The following is an 18,456-nucleotide window of genomic DNA, read 5'->3' as shown; positions in this document are numbered from 1 at the left end:
CTTATTTTTTTCTAACCAATTCATGGGTAACAGGATTAACCGAACAAGACCTTAGTTATTTTAGCTCTTGATTTTTATATCTATGTTAATAAATTTATACATATATATCACACAAATACATTAATTATTATATAAATAGACTAAAAAGTTAGTATGTATTTTATTTTGGAACGGAATGAGACGTCCGGAATAGTCAGGAATGGAAACGGGAGCGGGACAAACGTTTTATTATTGAAAACGGGATCGAATCCGAAATAGTTAGGAATAGAAATGGATGGGGATAAACGTTTTATCATCTTAAACGGATCGAGTCAGGAATGGAAACGGGATAAACAAAATTGCGAAAACGAAAGTAAACGGAAATACATACTAATGAAAACTCGTAATTTAATATAAACAAAAAAATGGAAACTTGTAATTTACTATAAACAAAAATTGTATTGATGGTTGACTAGCTATTGATTGGCAGGACAATAACATTAACATAAAAGAAATAGATACAGCAGCGCAACATTCTATTATTATTTAGTTGCTAATGGTGTATATATATCCGATGTTGTTTAAGACTTTAGATAACTTATCACTAAAAAGAGCCGATAGTTACAATAATCATTTATGCTATAATTTATCACCTAAAAACGCGATAATTTATTTTATATACTCATGCATACTAGTCTTGTTCCATATTTATCAAATACGAAATAAATACGGATTCAATCTAGATTAAAAAAGTATCCAAAAAAATAGACGGAATAAACTCTCTCGTTTCCGTCCTGTTTTCATATTTTTTTCATAAATAGAGTCAAGTATAGAAAACAGTACGGGTACGTTTTCAACCCTACTCGTGACATCACTTCAATCTCCAGTAATGAACTTCTCTGGTCCTGAGCAATCCATTTCTTAGGCAAATAATGTAATGCAAAACACAACTTCTCACGTATGGTCGTATGGATATCTGAACAATCCCTGAACGTATCGATGTTGACGTAATGAACTTATCAATTCCTTCAAACATACGGCGTCTATCATAGCTGTTTGCATAAATTAGTATTATTGATTGTCTTCAGTTTGTCGGGAACTTCTGCTATTTGAGTGGCCACGAGGTGAACAGCTAACTGTGGCAAGAAACAATCACTCTAAAGCATAACTTACGATCAGTTTAATGTTCACTCATGACACCAAAAGTAAGCAGGAAGTAGATAGGAACAAAGTACACGGACGAATCTTTAAGTAAGATGAACTAACATTCTCCTGCAATTATTGGTCTAAGAAAAAGCAGTAAAGCAGTCCAGATCATAATTTCTGGTTATTCATGTTCTTGTTCGTCAACTACTGCCTCATCATGCTATCCTTAAAACCACCTGAAAAATTATGAACAGAGAATGGTAAATATCTGAGCAAATGGCAAGGAAGCATTGCCCTGTAAGCTTAATAATCTTCGCAATCATAATGAAGACACAAGCTTCTGTAAATATCTCATATAAGCAATTGAGAACACCCTCGATAATATTTACGGTCACATGGTCACATATCTCAAATGCATCCCCAGTCTAACCGGCATGAGATGTCCTAACGTCCATTGCATTGCATGCTTGCTTCACAGGTGCACTCTTGCTCAGTGCATACCGAAAGGTGCCAGTACAGATGGTGGCTTTAGATGTGGCGATCTTTCACGGCTGCCGATAACACATGCGGAAAGAGGATGGTTCCAGCTTTTGTCGACACAGATCACACACTCACTTGAGCAAGATATCGGTAAGACAAATCAATTACCCAACCACAATAAAAGCAGCAAAAATCGGGTCTACCATCTCTTAACCATGTTACAAAGATTTGACGGCAAAGATTAGCCCTGACATGAAGCACAGCTCCTAATACACTTTTCAAACACATAAATAAAAGATATGCTCCTATAGTTACATATCATTCACTTCACAGTTTAGTGCTAGCGGAATGTTTTTCCTACACGCAACTAATTGAAATTTCAGATATTACCCAAAAACACTAAAAAAAAGGCAGGTTAACTTTTCGCAGTATCGGCTGATATCTAAATTAATTTCTTGTGATATTATAACCTCACCTTTCATGCACATTTCTCCTTTTACTTTCTTGCCTTTCCTTGATTTCCCTTTCCTGTCATTGTTCGATGGGGCCTTCGTCTCCGTGTAAAAGCAAACTCTCCAAATTTATGGCCAACCTTCCCTTCAGTGATCTTGCACCGGACATGAGTTTTCCCATTGTAAATGAGCACAGAGGAACCAACAAATTCCGGCAAAATAGAGGATCTACGAGACCAAATCTTCTTGCCATTCATATTTTCTCTGTTCTTCTTAATTCTAGACAGGAAAGCGTCAACGAATGCTCCCTTCCATAGAGCCCTTGAGCTGCACACAGCAGCAAACACATACAATTCAACACTCAACAAGCAATGGTTGGCATAGAAGCACAATCTAGCGTTGGTGATGATCCGCATACATACTAAGCTTGTACTCCTAGTAGTTGTATCCTAGTAGTTATATATTTACCTGAAAGCACGAGCCGCTGCTCCAAGGCCGGAGAGTAGAGGAGATGCGGTGTGCTGGGATCTGGGAGCCTGATCAGACCACACGGTGGAACATACAAATTGGACAGATCAACATCGACACACGAACAACCAACGACGCGGAAGAGGGGGAGGGGGGAGGGGGGAGGTGGCACCTGAGAGATGGCCGAAGCGGCGGCAGCGGGGAGGGCATGGCTAGATCTGGCGAAAGTAGAGGCGATCAGAGAACCAATCGCCATGGCTTTCGCTTAGGCTTGGGCTCGGCTCCCGGCGGCAGAAGCGGCGGCGCCGTGTTGAGACAGAGACAAGGAAGAAATGGTGAGATCCCAAACAAAACCTACCTGGGCGGCGTGGCGGCGGGCCTGTTCTCGCAATGCGTTGAGTTGGGCCGCATGGGCTGCGAAAGAAGAAAGAAATCTAGCCTTACAATGTTCCGTATTTTCGTCGAAAAAACTTTTTCTCATCAGTGTGTCCGGTAACCCAGTTCCCAGTTCGACCGTGCTCTGCCTTGGCTTCTCGCGGCTCCTTGCTAGAAGGTTGGCTAATACGACAGAATAAGCTGCGACTTATTAATCGAAAGAGCACAAAAATATACATTATAGTTTACTGTTACTATTTTACAGTGAATTCTGTGAGGTAAAGAGGTCCCACTGGATTTGTCAAAATCAAGTATATCGATATTTACTTCTAGGTTTAGAAGCAACAAATAAAGAACTAGTAAAGTGGGAGATGTGTTGTGACCTGTATCGAATGACTCGCTTATATAGCTCACTGGTCATTTGTTGTCGTAAGTGATGGAAGAGGTAATACTGGGTCTATGGGCGATATTGGGTCTATCGGCTAAAGTGATGGAGGCAAGCTTGAATGTAGCAGTTGGTGGAGATGGCTCGTGGAATCACACCAATCAATAATGTCTTGCTTTACCATCCTAGCTTAGCTATAGGCTAGTAAATATGTTTGGAATCTAAATCACACATCTCTTTGCAAAAGAGATATTGACACTTAGTCAACATCGTAGTTGCACATAACATAAAGTATTCCATGCATAGGTTTTGACTATAAGAAAAATACAGGATATAGTTTAGAGAGAAATTAGATTGCCTAATTTACCCGCTCTTATGTGTCATGTTCCTTTCATAATTATCGGGTTTCAAAGGATAAATGATAAAGTTAAGGATCGACTAGTTTTAAGTATTAATTGAGTTGTTGGACACTTAGAATAGTGATAGGACATTTATTTTTTCTTTTGACACACTAGACAGGGGTATGAATGTGTGGCTAGACCTAGGTAGGTTTAGTTAAGAGTGGTGATGTCGACTTTATGATGACTAGTACTAGGTAAACACATAAGAACATATGGGAAATCTGAAACAAAATCTAACTCAAAAAGTAATCAGAACAAGCGAGTTGGTAGTAGCACCGGATATGGGGCATCGAACAAGGGAATTCCCTATTGAGATTCAGAATAGGTGAAGCACTTACGTGTCTAGTGTGCATCAATATGATGCACTAGATAGATCATCCGTAGAGCTTCAAAAAGGTTGTAAATAGTTGTCAGAGACAAGATCCCTGGTCCCTGGGACCCATCGATCAGCGAGCACGTCCGGGGAAAGCCACTAGCAACTAGGGGTCGTCGATCCTCCAGGTAGTGTCTGTCCTGGAGGAACCCGCCCCCGATGAGCCCCGTGGCACCAAGCACGGGGGGCAGGCGTGCTGAAGGGAAACCACACGAGTGGGTCCCTTGCCTGGCCCGAGACCGACTCGTCATAAGTGACCGGCTGCATTAGTTGTGTCTAGCGTCGAGCCACAACGGAGGCGTCGGTCCGCCTCCCACTTATAGCCTATGAGCCACTCAGACCATAGAGCACACATGACCTACGAACCCCTCAGACTGTGGCCCATTTATGGCCCAAGCACCCCCTGACCTACAATGCACACATGACCTATCAGGACTTGGCCTGAGTGCGCAGACCTCTTGTAGGGCACATCGCGGCGAACTGCGCCAACCCCTAGGCTACGAAGGCCAGGAGTCGACATAGCCCGCATGATGGCGCTCGAGCCCCATGCTCCCCGCGCCACCCTCCATAAAGAGTACGACACAGCCAAGCGACCACGAGATGTGTGCCTTTACCCCCATGGTAGAACACTCGGTTTTACCGTCGTCCGATGGCTTCGTCTTGAGGAAACCACCGCAAGCCACCATTGGCCGACCCCCTCTTGGCCTATAAAAAGGAGGAGGCTAGCTCGAGGCTCCAGGTTGGAGGGGCACGGCCTGGATCCCCCAGCTAGGATTCAGGCCCCCGGATAGGGCTGGAAAATAAGCTGGAGGCTCGCGAGCCGGCTCGAGCTCGGAACGGCCACAAACTCTACGATAGACAAACAAAATTTAGATATTTAATCTAAGATGTTAGATTCAAGAACTAACCAGTAGGCCCACAAACGCCGAGTCCAAAGAATACATCTGAAAGTTTGATGGGACGATGAAGTAAGCGAATCCATGACTCAGAGCTAGAATTATCATATTCAAAAGTAAATATGGACAACACTGGCACAAGTTGAGGACATAAGTTAGGAGAAGTAGTCGCTAACCACCCCTTACATCGTTGCATTAAGTTTGATTTTAGACAAGCCTATTCACCTCTCTAGGCCTACATAAACCTTTTTCGATCTGGAGTCGAGAAGGTGGTGTGTGTAAGGATTTGAGATAGGTAGAGGCGAAATGAGTGAGGCCGGTTATATACCACATGTTACAAAAACCAGAGACGACTTGCTACCTAACCGTCTCGGTAGAGTTAATTATAAAAGGTGGCTAGATAGCAAACTTTGTCTAAGAACATGTTTATAAAGATCAATTATTCTATGTGGCATTGTAGAGACGGCCCAAACAAAATAGCCTGTGTAGAAGTAATTCTGTCTTTTAGTTGTGGTCGTCATCGAAGCCATTAGTATTATAAGGTGTTTGGTTTCTTGAGACTATTTTTCTGTCCCTTTGTTTTATTCTATTTTACTTTATAAATTACCATTTTAATGTACGTATTTAATAATTTATAGAGACTAAAATGAAATAAAATAGATAGACTATATAAATTAATTCCTACAAATCTAACACCCACTCATGGTGACCTCATAGGACACGTAAGTACGCCATCAAGTGAATGAGCTGCAAATAGATGACAACCGTTGTCCGGTGTATACGAAAGTAGTCCCGTGTCCTCAGCAACGTACCACTTCGTCAATACTCTCAATCGTCATCGCCGGTGTACCAAAGCGATGCGTTTTGCCACTGCAGACCCGTAGCTGTCAGCGGGCTCGTGACAGATAAATTGAAAGTCAAAATGTGTGACCAATCTTCTCCTCTCCCAGAAGGTTTATGCCGCCTGCCACTGTGTCCTGAGCCCTGGCATCGATCGAAATGCTTGACACATACAGTCATATAGATAAGTCAGCAGTACGTATGCATGCGGTGGTGGCTAGTTTAAGTACACATTTTATTAAGAAAAAATACGGATCGCTTTATTCTTACACGAAAACAGGTTAATTAGGTTGCTTAGAATCGACGCAGGAGCAAACAAAGCACATATAAGAAAGCTGCTTTAATTTGTCGGTGACTCGGTGAGAACTTGTGGTGTGGAAGCTCTGATCCGATCGGGGCGGAGAAAGTCTCGCAATCCAAATCCACTCGATCGACGCAGCATGGGACCCGACAAACCTGACACCATTTTCAGTCTCCACACGTACTCTTTCGGTTTCAAGATATAAAAGGAACTTCTATCAGTTTTGATTTAAAAAAACAGTACAAAGAATAATATTAGTTAGACATTATATATACATGCCCTCCTGTAAAAATATAATCACTACAATTCGATAAAAAAAACTGGAGTTAGTTTTATTTTATCTTATGTTTAGAGATATATATTATTTTAGAACATATCCTAAACTCTAGAAATAGATTTTAAAAGTACACTTATACCAAAATAGAGGGAGTATATATCAGTATACGGACGGACGTATTGCATTGCGCATGCAGGGCCTTTAATTTAATATTGGTTGTCGTGCACGAGGGAGCTAGTAGCTAGGCACATCATTTGGCCCTATCTTTTCTTGTAGATATCCCGTTTGATATAGCACGACGACTAGCACGTGGCATGAAAAGCGTTCAGCTATATGCACGACAACAGTTGCATGTTGTGCCAACATATCGTGCTGTTTTCATGGCCCACGTAAGATCATTTTTCCTATCGTGCTACTAGGCTGGTAGCACGACGACGTGTTTGACAGGATCACAGGACCATGCCACCCATTAGTTCGGCGCCCAAAAACACACCAGAGGATAAATAAACAGATACAGATTTCAAGGATGCAATTTTAAATCAAATACTAGAACGATGCTACAAAGTTCGGAGCACATATTTGAACACCATCATAAATCCGTAACACATATTTAAATAATATTACAAGTCCGTATCATATATTCCATATAGATTACAAGTCCAGTGGAGATCACAAAAAAACATCATCATCAACTCCACATCATAAAATTAATTAGTATGGGCTACTGCCGGTTAGAAAAGCAGCTTATATGAGAAGCTGGTGAAAAACAGCTTCTGTTTGTTGGCTGCTTTTAATTCATTCTGATAAGCAGCTGAACTGATAAGCTGCTTGAGAAGCTGTCAGTTTGACACAACTTCTGCTTAAATCTGTGAAGAAGCTAAAAATAAGTTTTGTCAAACAGGGTCATTATATTGCAGGTTTAGATATGTTATTATGCAATGTTGATGATAGGATCTAGATTGCTAAAGGGGGATAGATAGCCTATAAAACTTTCTTTCAAGATCACGAAATATTTTTGCAAAGGTTGATGAATATGGCGGTGAAAATATATATTGTTCCACCTCTATTTTACAATAAACAAGCCCCCCTTAAAACAATTCTAGTTGCTAAGTCTATATGTTGATATTACTCAAACACACAAATTAATAACTACATAATTTAACTCGAGAGCTAACTAGGGATGTAAAAAGAAGTTAACATGAGTTCCTCTACATATACTCAAGCAACTACCATGCAAACCAAGAATATGAATGTAAATGCCACTGTGATAATGATCGGAATGAATCATGCAAGTGGATGCGTATAATGATTTATCTCCTAGGTCCGGTTGCTTCTCGACAATTAACCCTAGGCATCCTCATCCTCGATATGATCCTAGAGTCAGTACTCCTCCTCAGTGGCTAGATTAAAGTCCATCACCTCAACTAATTATTCGGCCCCTCTCAGCAAGTAAGGTTCATCAATGGCTATGCGACATTGGCATGATACAAAGATTGACACCTATAATGCACGAGCAAATAAAAATAGGTTAAGATCTACGATATGGACATAAAATCAGGGAAAATGATACTAAGGTTTGTGTGAGAGGAGGGATTGATGTGAGAAAATAAGCTCACATGCGTAGGCGGAGCACAGATTCGCATGTGAGGAACACTGGGAGGAGGAACACATACTACACCCACCGCTTAGGAATGGAAGGGCAAAGAAGCTAGTGAGAGGAGGATAAAAAGCGACTCAAGAGAATATAGATGTTCAAACAAGCGTGTACATGATGACGATGATAAGTCACCACCTTGCCATCGTCAAGAAAGGAGATGATTTGGGATCTAGGGTTAGGGATGAGAGCACGAGTGAGAGAAAGTGTTGGTGCAGTTGTGCCCCCGAGGAGGATTAGAGTTAGGAGCAACGATAGAAGGCTTACATACCATATGGAGAGTTAGGCCACTACCATACCGACTATTAGAGCAAGTTTAATAATACAACCAATCGCTGGATGTAAGGATCTTTGCAACCTATCATTTAGCCCATCGACATAATAGTTTGGTCTTCACTGTTAATACGTAACCTCACTAGCTTGTCTTTCTCATAAAGCTTCTTGATTCTTGTGTCTAAGTCGCCTGTAAGTGTACAACCCACATTTTCTCTCTCTCGTCTTCTCTTTCCCTCCGTTCCGAAATAGTATGTTGTCCTCCCCGTTCCAGCACGATATAAACAAGATACCGAACAGGCCATGCCGAGTCAATACAAACCAAACTAGCCTAGTTTTCAGGCCATCCAGCCAGCATGGTCCGTTGGATATATCTCTAGGCATACATAGAGCACGTGTTTAGCCATTACCTGGTTTTGTTGTGTTGTTATAGGTTGTTTTTATGCTTATGCATCTTCATATAAACATGTTTTTTTCTCTTCTAGAAATCTAACACTGCAACTCTTTTACTAATTTAGGAGGAAAGGGACGAAGACACGGTCTTTTAGTTATAAATATCATCAACTATGTAGATACACATGTCCGCACGTTCTAAGACCATTGACTATATGACATAGGTACTCATGTTCTCGATATTAGCAATTGCAGATAGCTAAATGTGTCTCTAAAATATATTTCAATAGCTTAAGGGTTGAACTAATGCTCCATACTTATATCTACTGCCATCTGTCGACCGATCTGTATCTACTAGTATCAACCTTTGTCTACCATAACTGTCTAGTACGTAATTTTTATCGTCAACCTACAACCACATCAACATCATATCATTTTTTAAAAGCTCATATGCACAACGAAACACAATATGTGATTCAAATAAAGAACGAAAAATAGAAAAAAAAACATATGTCGTTAAAAATGAAACTACATAAATTACACGAATTTCATTAAATTTAAAAAACAAAAAATACAAAATTCTTATACAGCGACGATCACAGCTATATCGAAGATCAAGTTTCTACTGTACCACATGAACTTCTTACGGTGACTGAAAGACCAAACTATGTGGTACACTAGAGACCAGTTCTAGGATGGAGGTGAAATTTCCGTAGTTAGGACTCCCCCTCAGATTCAAATGGAAAATGAGATACCTAAACCATAAACGAAGAATGAAAGTGTGTGAACGAGGAAGAAGATTTGAGAATTGGAGGTGAAAATGTGTGAATGAAGTGAAGGTCCCTCTATTTATAGGTGAATTTAGTGAGTTTTTTGTTTTTTAATTGACATGCTTCAAAAAATGAATGAATGAATAGGATGCTGTCACGTGGCCATGATCGGTTGGCAATGGCTGCGGGCTCAACACACTGCCTGGTAATGAACAATCAATACTGTTGGGGACTTGTTCTCAAACGCTATGAGTCAAGAACAAGGCAACACAGAGAATGTTAAACGTCAAAGTCCTTCGTCCTTCGAAACATTATGTCCCTTTGAGAGATAATGATTTTCGGACGAAGGTTGTGAATGACGTACCTTCGTCAAAGCAACATATAAACAAGGAAAGAAACATATGGGATATAAAAAACAATACCAACAGTCATTTATTACCACCAACACATTTCTATTTTATTATTAGGGAAAAATAGAAATAATAACAAATTACAAAGGTACCTTCGGCTTGAAAGAAGGTAAAAATACAAGTGTGACGCAAAAGTGAATGCCCTGTCAGCATGAACAGTACAGGAGCACTGTTCATCTATTTATAGGCACGGGACACAACCCATGTAAAATTACACCCATGCCCTTTACATTTGCTAATAACTTTATAATAGTCCATCGGGGTCTAAATAGCCTTTTCCCTTTTAAGTTGGTTCCCTTTTCTGTTATCACGCTGAAGCTCCCTGCGTATAGCTTCGGCTCTACGCCATCCTTCGTATTCTTTGTGCTTCTTCACACTGTAGTTTTGTCATAAGTCCGAAGGTACCTGTTCATGTATCATACTCCAGAAACATTGTTAAATCATTTTTTTAGGACCTTTGGAAGCCGAAGGCCCCCAACAGTAGCCCCTCGCAATATTAATTTGTTAGAATGATAAATTCAGATTGCGATATGGACGAAGGCCTTAAGCCGAAGGTCCGAAAAAACACCTTCCCTTTGCTAGAATAGCATCAGTCAATGACATGCGGGGCCCTCCCACTTGCAACGCACTGGGCGTATAAATAAGAGCACACCGCGAGCACATCTGGCACACTCTCTTGCCATCTGCTCTTGCTTACTCAACTTTTAGCTCTTTTTGCGCACCAACACTTGTTTGGCTTTTTAGGTTTTTTCAAGCTTCGGCTTTGAGAGAAGTTTTTAGCATTTCCGAAGATGTCTGAAGATAAAAAAGTTGTTGCTGAAACGAAGCTGAGCCTTTCTGAGGAGAAGAATCTTGGCTTTTTTGAGTCAATAGCAAAGACGAATACATAGAAGATTACAAGGGAGATTTTAGAAGGTTTATCTGAAGATACTAGTGATAGTGACAGTTATGATGTGGAGAGTGGAGGTGAAGACTCCGAAGATCGACCGTGGCGACCAAGTCACACAGTCTTCGAAAAATCGAGTATTAAACAGAGTCATCTCGATAACATGAGGGGAAGATATTTTCGAGACATGTCTACTGTGAGGGCAGATGACGGAGAGAGGACTGTGCCTACTCCCGAAGAGAATGAAGTTGTGATCTTCCGAAGCTTTTTAAAGCTGAGCTTCGGTTCCCCTTAAGCAAATTTGTGGTTGAGGTTTTAAAGATCTATCAGATATACCTTCATCAAATTACTCCCGAAGCAATCATAAGGATGAGAATCTTCGTCTGGGCCGTGAGGAGCCAGGGCTTGGAGCCAAATGCAAAAAGTTTCTGCAGTATGCATGAACTGTTATATGAGACGAAACCCTGGGGCAAAGAGCAATATCATAACAATTTTGGCTGCTATAACTTCGTCGCTTGCTCTGGCTCAAGCTGCCCCGTGCCAACCTTTCGGAAAAGATGGCCTGGGGACTGGATGAAGGAATGGTTTTACGTGAAAAACGATTTAAAGACACGAGAAGACATTAAAGATATTATCATGCGTCCTGTCTGGCAGCGCTTCGGCCTTCGGAAACCGAAGGTGAAAATTGATGAAGCAGCCGAAGAATGCCAAAAGGCCTTCGACATAGTCTGTCCTTTCATCGGGACGAGGGATTTAGTCCAGGAGCACATAGCCTTCAGAGTGTGGCCGCTTGTAGAGCAATGGGAAATGCCAAAGAAAACTATCAGCAAGCCTGACGAAGGCGGACTGGTTAGGTTAAAATACACCTTCAGATACGAGGGTAAGTTTATTGAGCCAAATGATGATTGGCTGAAGTGCATCGAAGCTACAAGCGACGAACTGCTTGGACCATATTCAAAGACAGAAGATAACGCGCTATCTGCGACCTTCGGAGGCCGGAAGAAGAAGAGGTTGAATAGAGTTTTCGATGCTATTGGGTTTATGTACCCTGATTACCGCTACCCGCTGAAAGGGCAAAAGAGAAAAAGCGCAACTTCTGGAAAAGGTGATGCTTCAGTTGCTCTAAGTGAGGCCGCACAAAGAGGAAAAGGGTGAAGGTCCTTACTCAACGACCGCGCTTCATCGAACCGGCCTCAGTGCCCGAATTTGGTGGTGAGACCTCTACGGCTACTGAAGCCAAAGGACCTGCTCTTACACAGAAGAATGAAGAGCCGGCTGCAACGCCAAAGGCTGAAAAAACTGGAGAGCCGAGAGTTGAAGGGACAAAAACATCGGAAATTTTAAGTCCTTCGGCAGAAGTTGAAGTGCCAAAAACCCAAAAAGGTCCAGCAATGACCCCCAAAAGAAAAATGATGGTTAATGTTCTAGATGTACTGGAGACAATAAAGTCTTCAAGCTCTACTCCGAAGAAAATTGCCGAAGTTTCAAAAGCGCAAACTGAGACAACAGCCTCTGAAGCCGAAGCTACAAAGCACCAGGCTGATACTGAAGCTGGGCCTTCAGAGCCCGCCAAGGAGAAATCCTTGGAAACCAGAGAAAAAGAAACAGAAGCGACAGAACAAATTTTGGCTGAAGAAACTGCCACTGCCACCCCCGAAGCATTTTCCGAAGCTCTCAATTATATTTTACGACATGCTTCAGGGAAAAAGTTGACTGAAAAAGAAAAGCGAGAAGCTCAGTTCTATGCCCAAAAATTGAAATATCCGAAGGGGGCATTGATTTTCAACGGCAGCGGAGAAGAAGACTTCTTGTATTGTCTCCCAGATAGCAAGGAGATTTCTGTCTGCCGGGAGATGAGCAAAAGCTTCGGATTCCCAACACTAGAGGACGGGCTCTCGGTGCTATCAAAAGATGAATTAGCCGACAACTTAGCATACAATAGCTTAAAGGTGAGAAAATAAATTTTACTGAAAAGCAAATTTTTTCCATTTGCTTATACTTAACACCGTATTCCTTTTTCAGGGCCTTATTCTTAGCAACGCCCTCAGGGCACAAAAAAGCGCTGAAGACGAGGGATGTACCATGGCCTTAAACAACCTTCGTTCCGAAGTAATCGAGCTAAGGAACGAATGTCTTGAGAAAGATAAAATATTAGACTCATCGCTAAATAAAATAAAAGAAGACGAAGTTACTTCCAAAGCTCAGGCTGAAGCCCAGAAGTGCAAAATTGAAGATCTTCAGAAACAGTTGGCTGAAGCGAAGTTAAAGTGTACAATTGCCGAAGCTGACCGAGACGCCAGTAACTATTGGAAAAATTATTGGGAGAAGGCAGTTGTAGAACTTCGGTCTTCAAAAGAGAAATGCTACGAAAAATCCATAGAATGTGTGCAAAAAATAAAATCTAGCTTCGCCAATGTTGGCGCATTCTCTAGCGAGGACAACTTCACAAGGGGCGATCCTGAAGGCCCAGTTGATTGGATCAGCAACGAAGTTGAAGCCTTTGAAGAAATTTTGAGTGGTCGAGGGGATGTCTGCGCCTTCTCAGGTGCCAGGGGAATCGTGGCTATTTTGGAGAAACTAGGCTATGACCACGTGAAAGCTTTGGCCCAAACCGAAGCTACCTTATCTATTGAAGATACAAAAGACCCCTCGGCCGAAGCAAGCTTAGTTGGCGGTAAATTCTTCACTGACATCTGGGAAAATGGCGGCCGAGAGATGGCGCACGAGATAATAAAAAAGAGTGAAAAAGATTCTCATGATGCAAAAGAAGCGACAAAGGCAGCTGAGAAAGCTGCGGAACTTGAAAGACGGATAGGTATTGCTTAATTGCTTTTGACTTTGTGTTTTATTTTTGTGACTTCGAACTTACTTATATTTTGTATCGCAGCTGAGCTATCTCCTCCCCCGGAGCCCTTCGAGCCAACGACCGACCCAGAAGCAAAGAGAGAGGAAGAAATCACTAAAATGGCCGAAGCTATTTTAGATAAAGCTATTTCTCAACTGTTAAACGAAGCTGCGGAAGTAGTTTTAAAAGAAGAATAGCTACTATTGTAAAAACATTTGGAATGTAATATTTGCTGAACAAAGTGTGTAGTATTTTTATAATTTTGAATGTAATATATGAGCTGCTTGTAATCCAATTCTTTACGATGCATGAAACTTTACATACATACCGTTTTTTGAGTCTTCGGCGAAAAAACACCTTCCCTTCTTTTCATGCTTCGTGAAGGATATCCATATTTCGTAAAAACATCCAATCTTTGTAAAAACGTTATGCTTCGTAAGTAATAGATCTTCTTTTCATATTAGAGTTGACGAAGCGGTACTTCTTCAAAACTTATTTTGTGCCTTGGCACTGCTTCTTCGAAACAATCTCCGAAGATCAATATTGTATCCCCTTCTTGCGCCATTGATGCAATATGATGTATGATGTTATGCCATGCAAATGATGTAACGATGTTATGCTATGCAACATGATATTTGTGCCGAAGATACACACACATTCCCACAGTAGAGCACACAATCTTTTTGCCGTTTATTTTTCGGCTTCACCGTTTATTTTTCGGTGTATCAGCGCTGACATTTCGCTGTAAGCCTCCCTTAGGAGCTTCTTCGCCTTTTACTTCGGCGGTATTCGTGTTGACTTTTCGCGCTTCGCCTTATACTTTGGCGGAATCAGCGTTTATTTTTCGCTATAAGCTCTGCATTCCCTTTGGAACGACTTTTGAGCAGAAAACTTACGCTGTGCTCCCTTAGGAACGACTTTTTGTAACTTCAGCAAACTTACACTGCGTTCCATAGAACGACTTTTTTTTGTAGCTTCGGAGATACTTTTTGTAGCCACAAGCTCTTAAGAACGAATTTTCATGCTTCGGCAACTTTTTGGATTCCGTAAGTCTGTGTATAAGATATATTTTCACTATTACAAAAACGAAGCTGTTACAAGAAATTGAGAACGACAAGAAAAACTTAGGCTTTCAATGATTGTTCCTTATTAAAAAGAAAAATGATAACGAATGCAAGAACTTTTTCAGCAGCAGGATATCTTCTAGTAGATGTGCTTCGACTCTGGTACAGTGCTGTTGACTGTACGAGCTTCAGACTCCTCTCTGAAGTCTCGTTGCTGATGAGTGTGCTGGCTCCCTTCTGGCTGCTGGCCTCGTTGTATTGGTGGTGGAGGTGGAAGTTGTTGCCAAGATGCCTGAGATTGGCTTGCCGAAGCAACAAAAGCTGCATAATGGTTACCCACATACTCTGGAATGTACGGTGAGTGGTACGAAGCAGTATGCATAACTTGCTTCGGCTGGCTCTGTTGGGCCACAGCTTCTGCTATCTCTTTTTGTTTCTGGATGGTGACATGGCACATCCTGGTGGTATAGCCCTTGTCCTCACCGCAGAATAGACAATAAATTTTCCTGGGCTGATCCCCAAACCTTCCTCCGAAGCCCCTGGCGCCTCTGCCCCTTGGAGCTGGGGGTCGAGGATAGCTCTGTTGCTGCCCCGAAGCCTGGGAGGAATATTGCGGCCTCTGTTGCTGACTTCCCCTGTCGTCATTCTGAGTGGAATGAATTGATCTGACATGCCTAGGGTGGACTCTCCCTCCGAAGCCCCTGGTTATTTCGGAGAACCTATAAGCTTCCTCCCTTCTTTGACGAAAGTCATTATCAGCGCGGATGTATTCATCCATCTTCTGAAGCAATTTTTCTAAGGTCTGAGGGGGTTTCCTGGCGAAGTATTGGGCCAAAGGTCCTGGCCGAAGCCCCTTGATCATGGCCTCAATGACAATCTCATTGGGCACTGTTGGCGCTTGTGCCCTCAAACGCAAGAACCTTCGAACATACGCCTGAAGGTATTCCTCGTGATCCTGCGTGCACTGGAACAAAGCTTGAGCAGTAACCGGCTTCGTCTGAAACCCTTGGAAACTAGTGATCAGCTTGTCCTTCAGTTTCTGCCATGATGTGATTGTTCCCGGCCGAAGAGAGGAGTACCAGGTTTGTGCAACATTTTTGATTGCCATGACGAAGGATTTCGCCATGACTGGAGTGTTGCCACCATATGAAGATATGATTGCTTCGTAGCTCATCAGAAATTGCTTCGGATCTGAGTGTCCGTCATACATGGGGAGCTGAGGTGGTTTGTAAGACGGAGGCCAAGGTGTAGCCTGCAGTTCTGCTGATAGAGGAGAAGCATCATCAAAGGCAAAATTTCCATGATGGAAATCCTCATACCAGTCATCTTCGTTGACGAAGCCCTCTTGGTGAAGCTCTCTGTGCTGGGGCCTTCGGTTTTGCTCATCCTGAGCAAGATGACGAACTTCTTCAGAGGCTTCGTCTATCTGCCTTTGCAGGTCAGCTAGCCGAGCCATCTTTTCCTTCTTCCGTTGCACTTGCTGATGAAGCATCTCCATATTTCTGATTTCTTGGTCCAAGTCGTCCTCCTGAGGCGTTGGACTGGTGGCCTTCCTCTTCTGGCTTCGGGCCTCCTGAAGAGAAATGGTCTCCTGGTTCGGGTCCAGCGGCTGCAGAGCGACAACCCCTGTTGCTGAAGCTTTCTTTGGCGGCATGACGAAGATCAATGCTTGCCGAAGGTGGTCGGAAAGGGTTCACCGAAGGTGGGCGCCAATGTTGGGGACTTGTTCTCAAATGCTATGAGTCAAGAACAAGGCAACACAGAGAATGTTAAACGGCAAAGTCCTTCGTCCTTCGAAGCATTATGTCCATTTGAGAGATAATGATTTTCGGACGAAGGTTGTGAAGGACGTACCTTCGTCAAAGCAACATATAAACAAGGAAAGGAACATATGAGATATAAAAAACAATACCAACAGTCATTTATTACCACCAACACATTTCTATTTTATTATTAGGGAAAAATAGAAATAATAACAAATTACAAAGGTACCTTCGACTTGAAAGAAGGTAAAAATACAAGCGTGACGCAAAAGTGAATGCCCTGTCAGCATGAACAGTACAGGAGCACTGTTCATCTATTTATAGGCACGGGACGCAGCCCATGTAAAATTACACCCATGCCCTTTACATTTGCTAATAACTTTATAATAGTCCATCGGGGTCTAAATAGCCTTTTTCCCTTTTAAGTCGGTTCCCTTTTCTGTTATCACGCCGAAGCTCCCTGCGCATAGCTTCGGCTCTGCGCCATCCTTCGTATTCTTTGTACTTCTTCACACTGTAGTTTTGTCCTAAGTCCGAAGGTACCTGTTCATGTATCATACTCCATAAACATTGTTAAATCATATTTTTGAGGACCTTCGGAAGCCGAAGGCTCCCAACAAATACGATAACCCCCTGTACAGCGCGGGCAATATCGTCCAAACCGGTTGACCGATCGTGCCGTCTCCTGTCGTGCCTGATCAGATCAGTACCAGTCGCTTGAGACGTCATGTCAACGGTTGAGACCATCCATTGATGACACAGGTCTAAAGCTATCTCCAGCAGTCATCCTATCTCACTCCTATCTTATTCTACATTTCAAAATTCACTCTATAAATGGTACAATATACCGCGTAAAACAGTGTTTTTTCACGACCATGCGCAAGTCTTGCCGGGCACAGCCCGAGCCTATCCCTATTTCAAGCTTCGCTCGATAAACGCTATAGTCTACGATACAAAAACAATGTCTTACACGCTCATTTACACGTTCCGTTGGAGATAGCCTAACGGGCTCGAAGAGTCGCAGCGCATTAGTGGCACCACGTGCGCACGTGCATCCCAATCCAAAAACTTTCTTCACACTTGAGCGCTGATTTAGATTACTCCCTCCGATGCCCTATTAATTGTCGTTTAGAACAATAACACTGTCTCAAAAACATAATTTTAACCAATATTTTTTTGTTAAAGTATAAATAAAATCCTAATACATTTATATTTTTTTATAAAAATACCTTTTAATATAAAGCGGTGCATATTTATATTAGGTTTGAAAACTAAATAACAAAATAACTATTTATAGTCAAAGTTTTATAAATTTAACTCGAAGTTTTCCCAAAACGACAACTATAATAATAGGACACCACTCTAGTCGAAGGCGTGATAGATGACCAGTGCCGGGTGTCCTTTTTTTTGGTTCACTCTCCGACGCGACACGCTAGGGCGCGTCGGGACGCCCCGGATCAAAATCAGATCGGATCGAACCGGCTTCCCTCTGATTGGACGAGCGGCAGATCGCGGGGCGGTTCATGTGCCCGCACGGGCACACGCCAGTACGTACGCTACAGGCCGGTCTTGCCACTGCCAGCGCTGGACTGCTGGAGGCTCACCGCGCCGGGATGTCGGATAAGACCGGGGGTCCCGGACGAGGGGCGATCGAGCCGGCCGAATATGCCTCGCGCGCGCCACGGGCATCCCCGGCGTCGGATATTCGGCCAGGCAAGCCGCAAGCCGCGGCCACGAGACGCGCGAGGCACAACCGCGCACCGCACATGGGAAAAAGCAAAGCGGAAGCTGCAGAAAAGCGAGTGGAATATGCCGGCGCCGCGGAGCACGGTGGAATGGAAGCCGACGCGGATGCCGTTTGCCGAGAACTGAGAAGACGGGGTTAGTTGGCGCTCGCGTGATCCTCGTTTTGGTATAATCCTTCGCTCGGGCATGGGCGCGTGCGTGGTCCATGCGGGGTGTAGTAGTTTGGGACGGTCGGCGTCACCGCCCGATCCCGTCAGCCGTCCCGTTCGAGCCCGATAT

At 42.8% G+C, this 18,456-nt stretch overlaps 1 protein-coding gene across 1 annotated transcript; it reads right to left on the bottom strand.

Annotated features, from left to right (window-relative positions):
* Positions 1-965: 965 nt before the first annotated feature.
* On the bottom strand, positions 966-2,929 carry LOC100276267 (uncharacterized). The gene is made up of 4 exons (NM_001150098.2): positions 2,698-2,929; positions 2,526-2,593; positions 2,081-2,384; positions 966-1,361 (listed from the first exon to the last, which is right to left on the bottom strand). Exons 1-3 carry the CDS (start codon positions 2,779-2,781, stop codon positions 2,102-2,104), a joined length of 435 nt encoding a protein of 144 aa, NP_001143570.1. The 5' UTR covers positions 2,782-2,929; the 3' UTR covers positions 966-1,361; positions 2,081-2,101.
* Positions 2,930-18,456: the final 15,527 nt, after the last annotated feature.

The sequence above is a fragment of the Zea mays genome, chromosome 1 (genome assembly GCF_902167145.1).
Source record: "Zea mays cultivar B73 chromosome 1, Zm-B73-REFERENCE-NAM-5.0, whole genome shotgun sequence".
Taxonomy (NCBI): Eukaryota; Viridiplantae; Streptophyta; class Magnoliopsida; order Poales; family Poaceae; genus Zea; species Zea mays.
The sequence above is the reverse complement of the archived record's forward strand: the minus strand, read 5'-3'. Positions and strand labels throughout refer to the sequence as shown.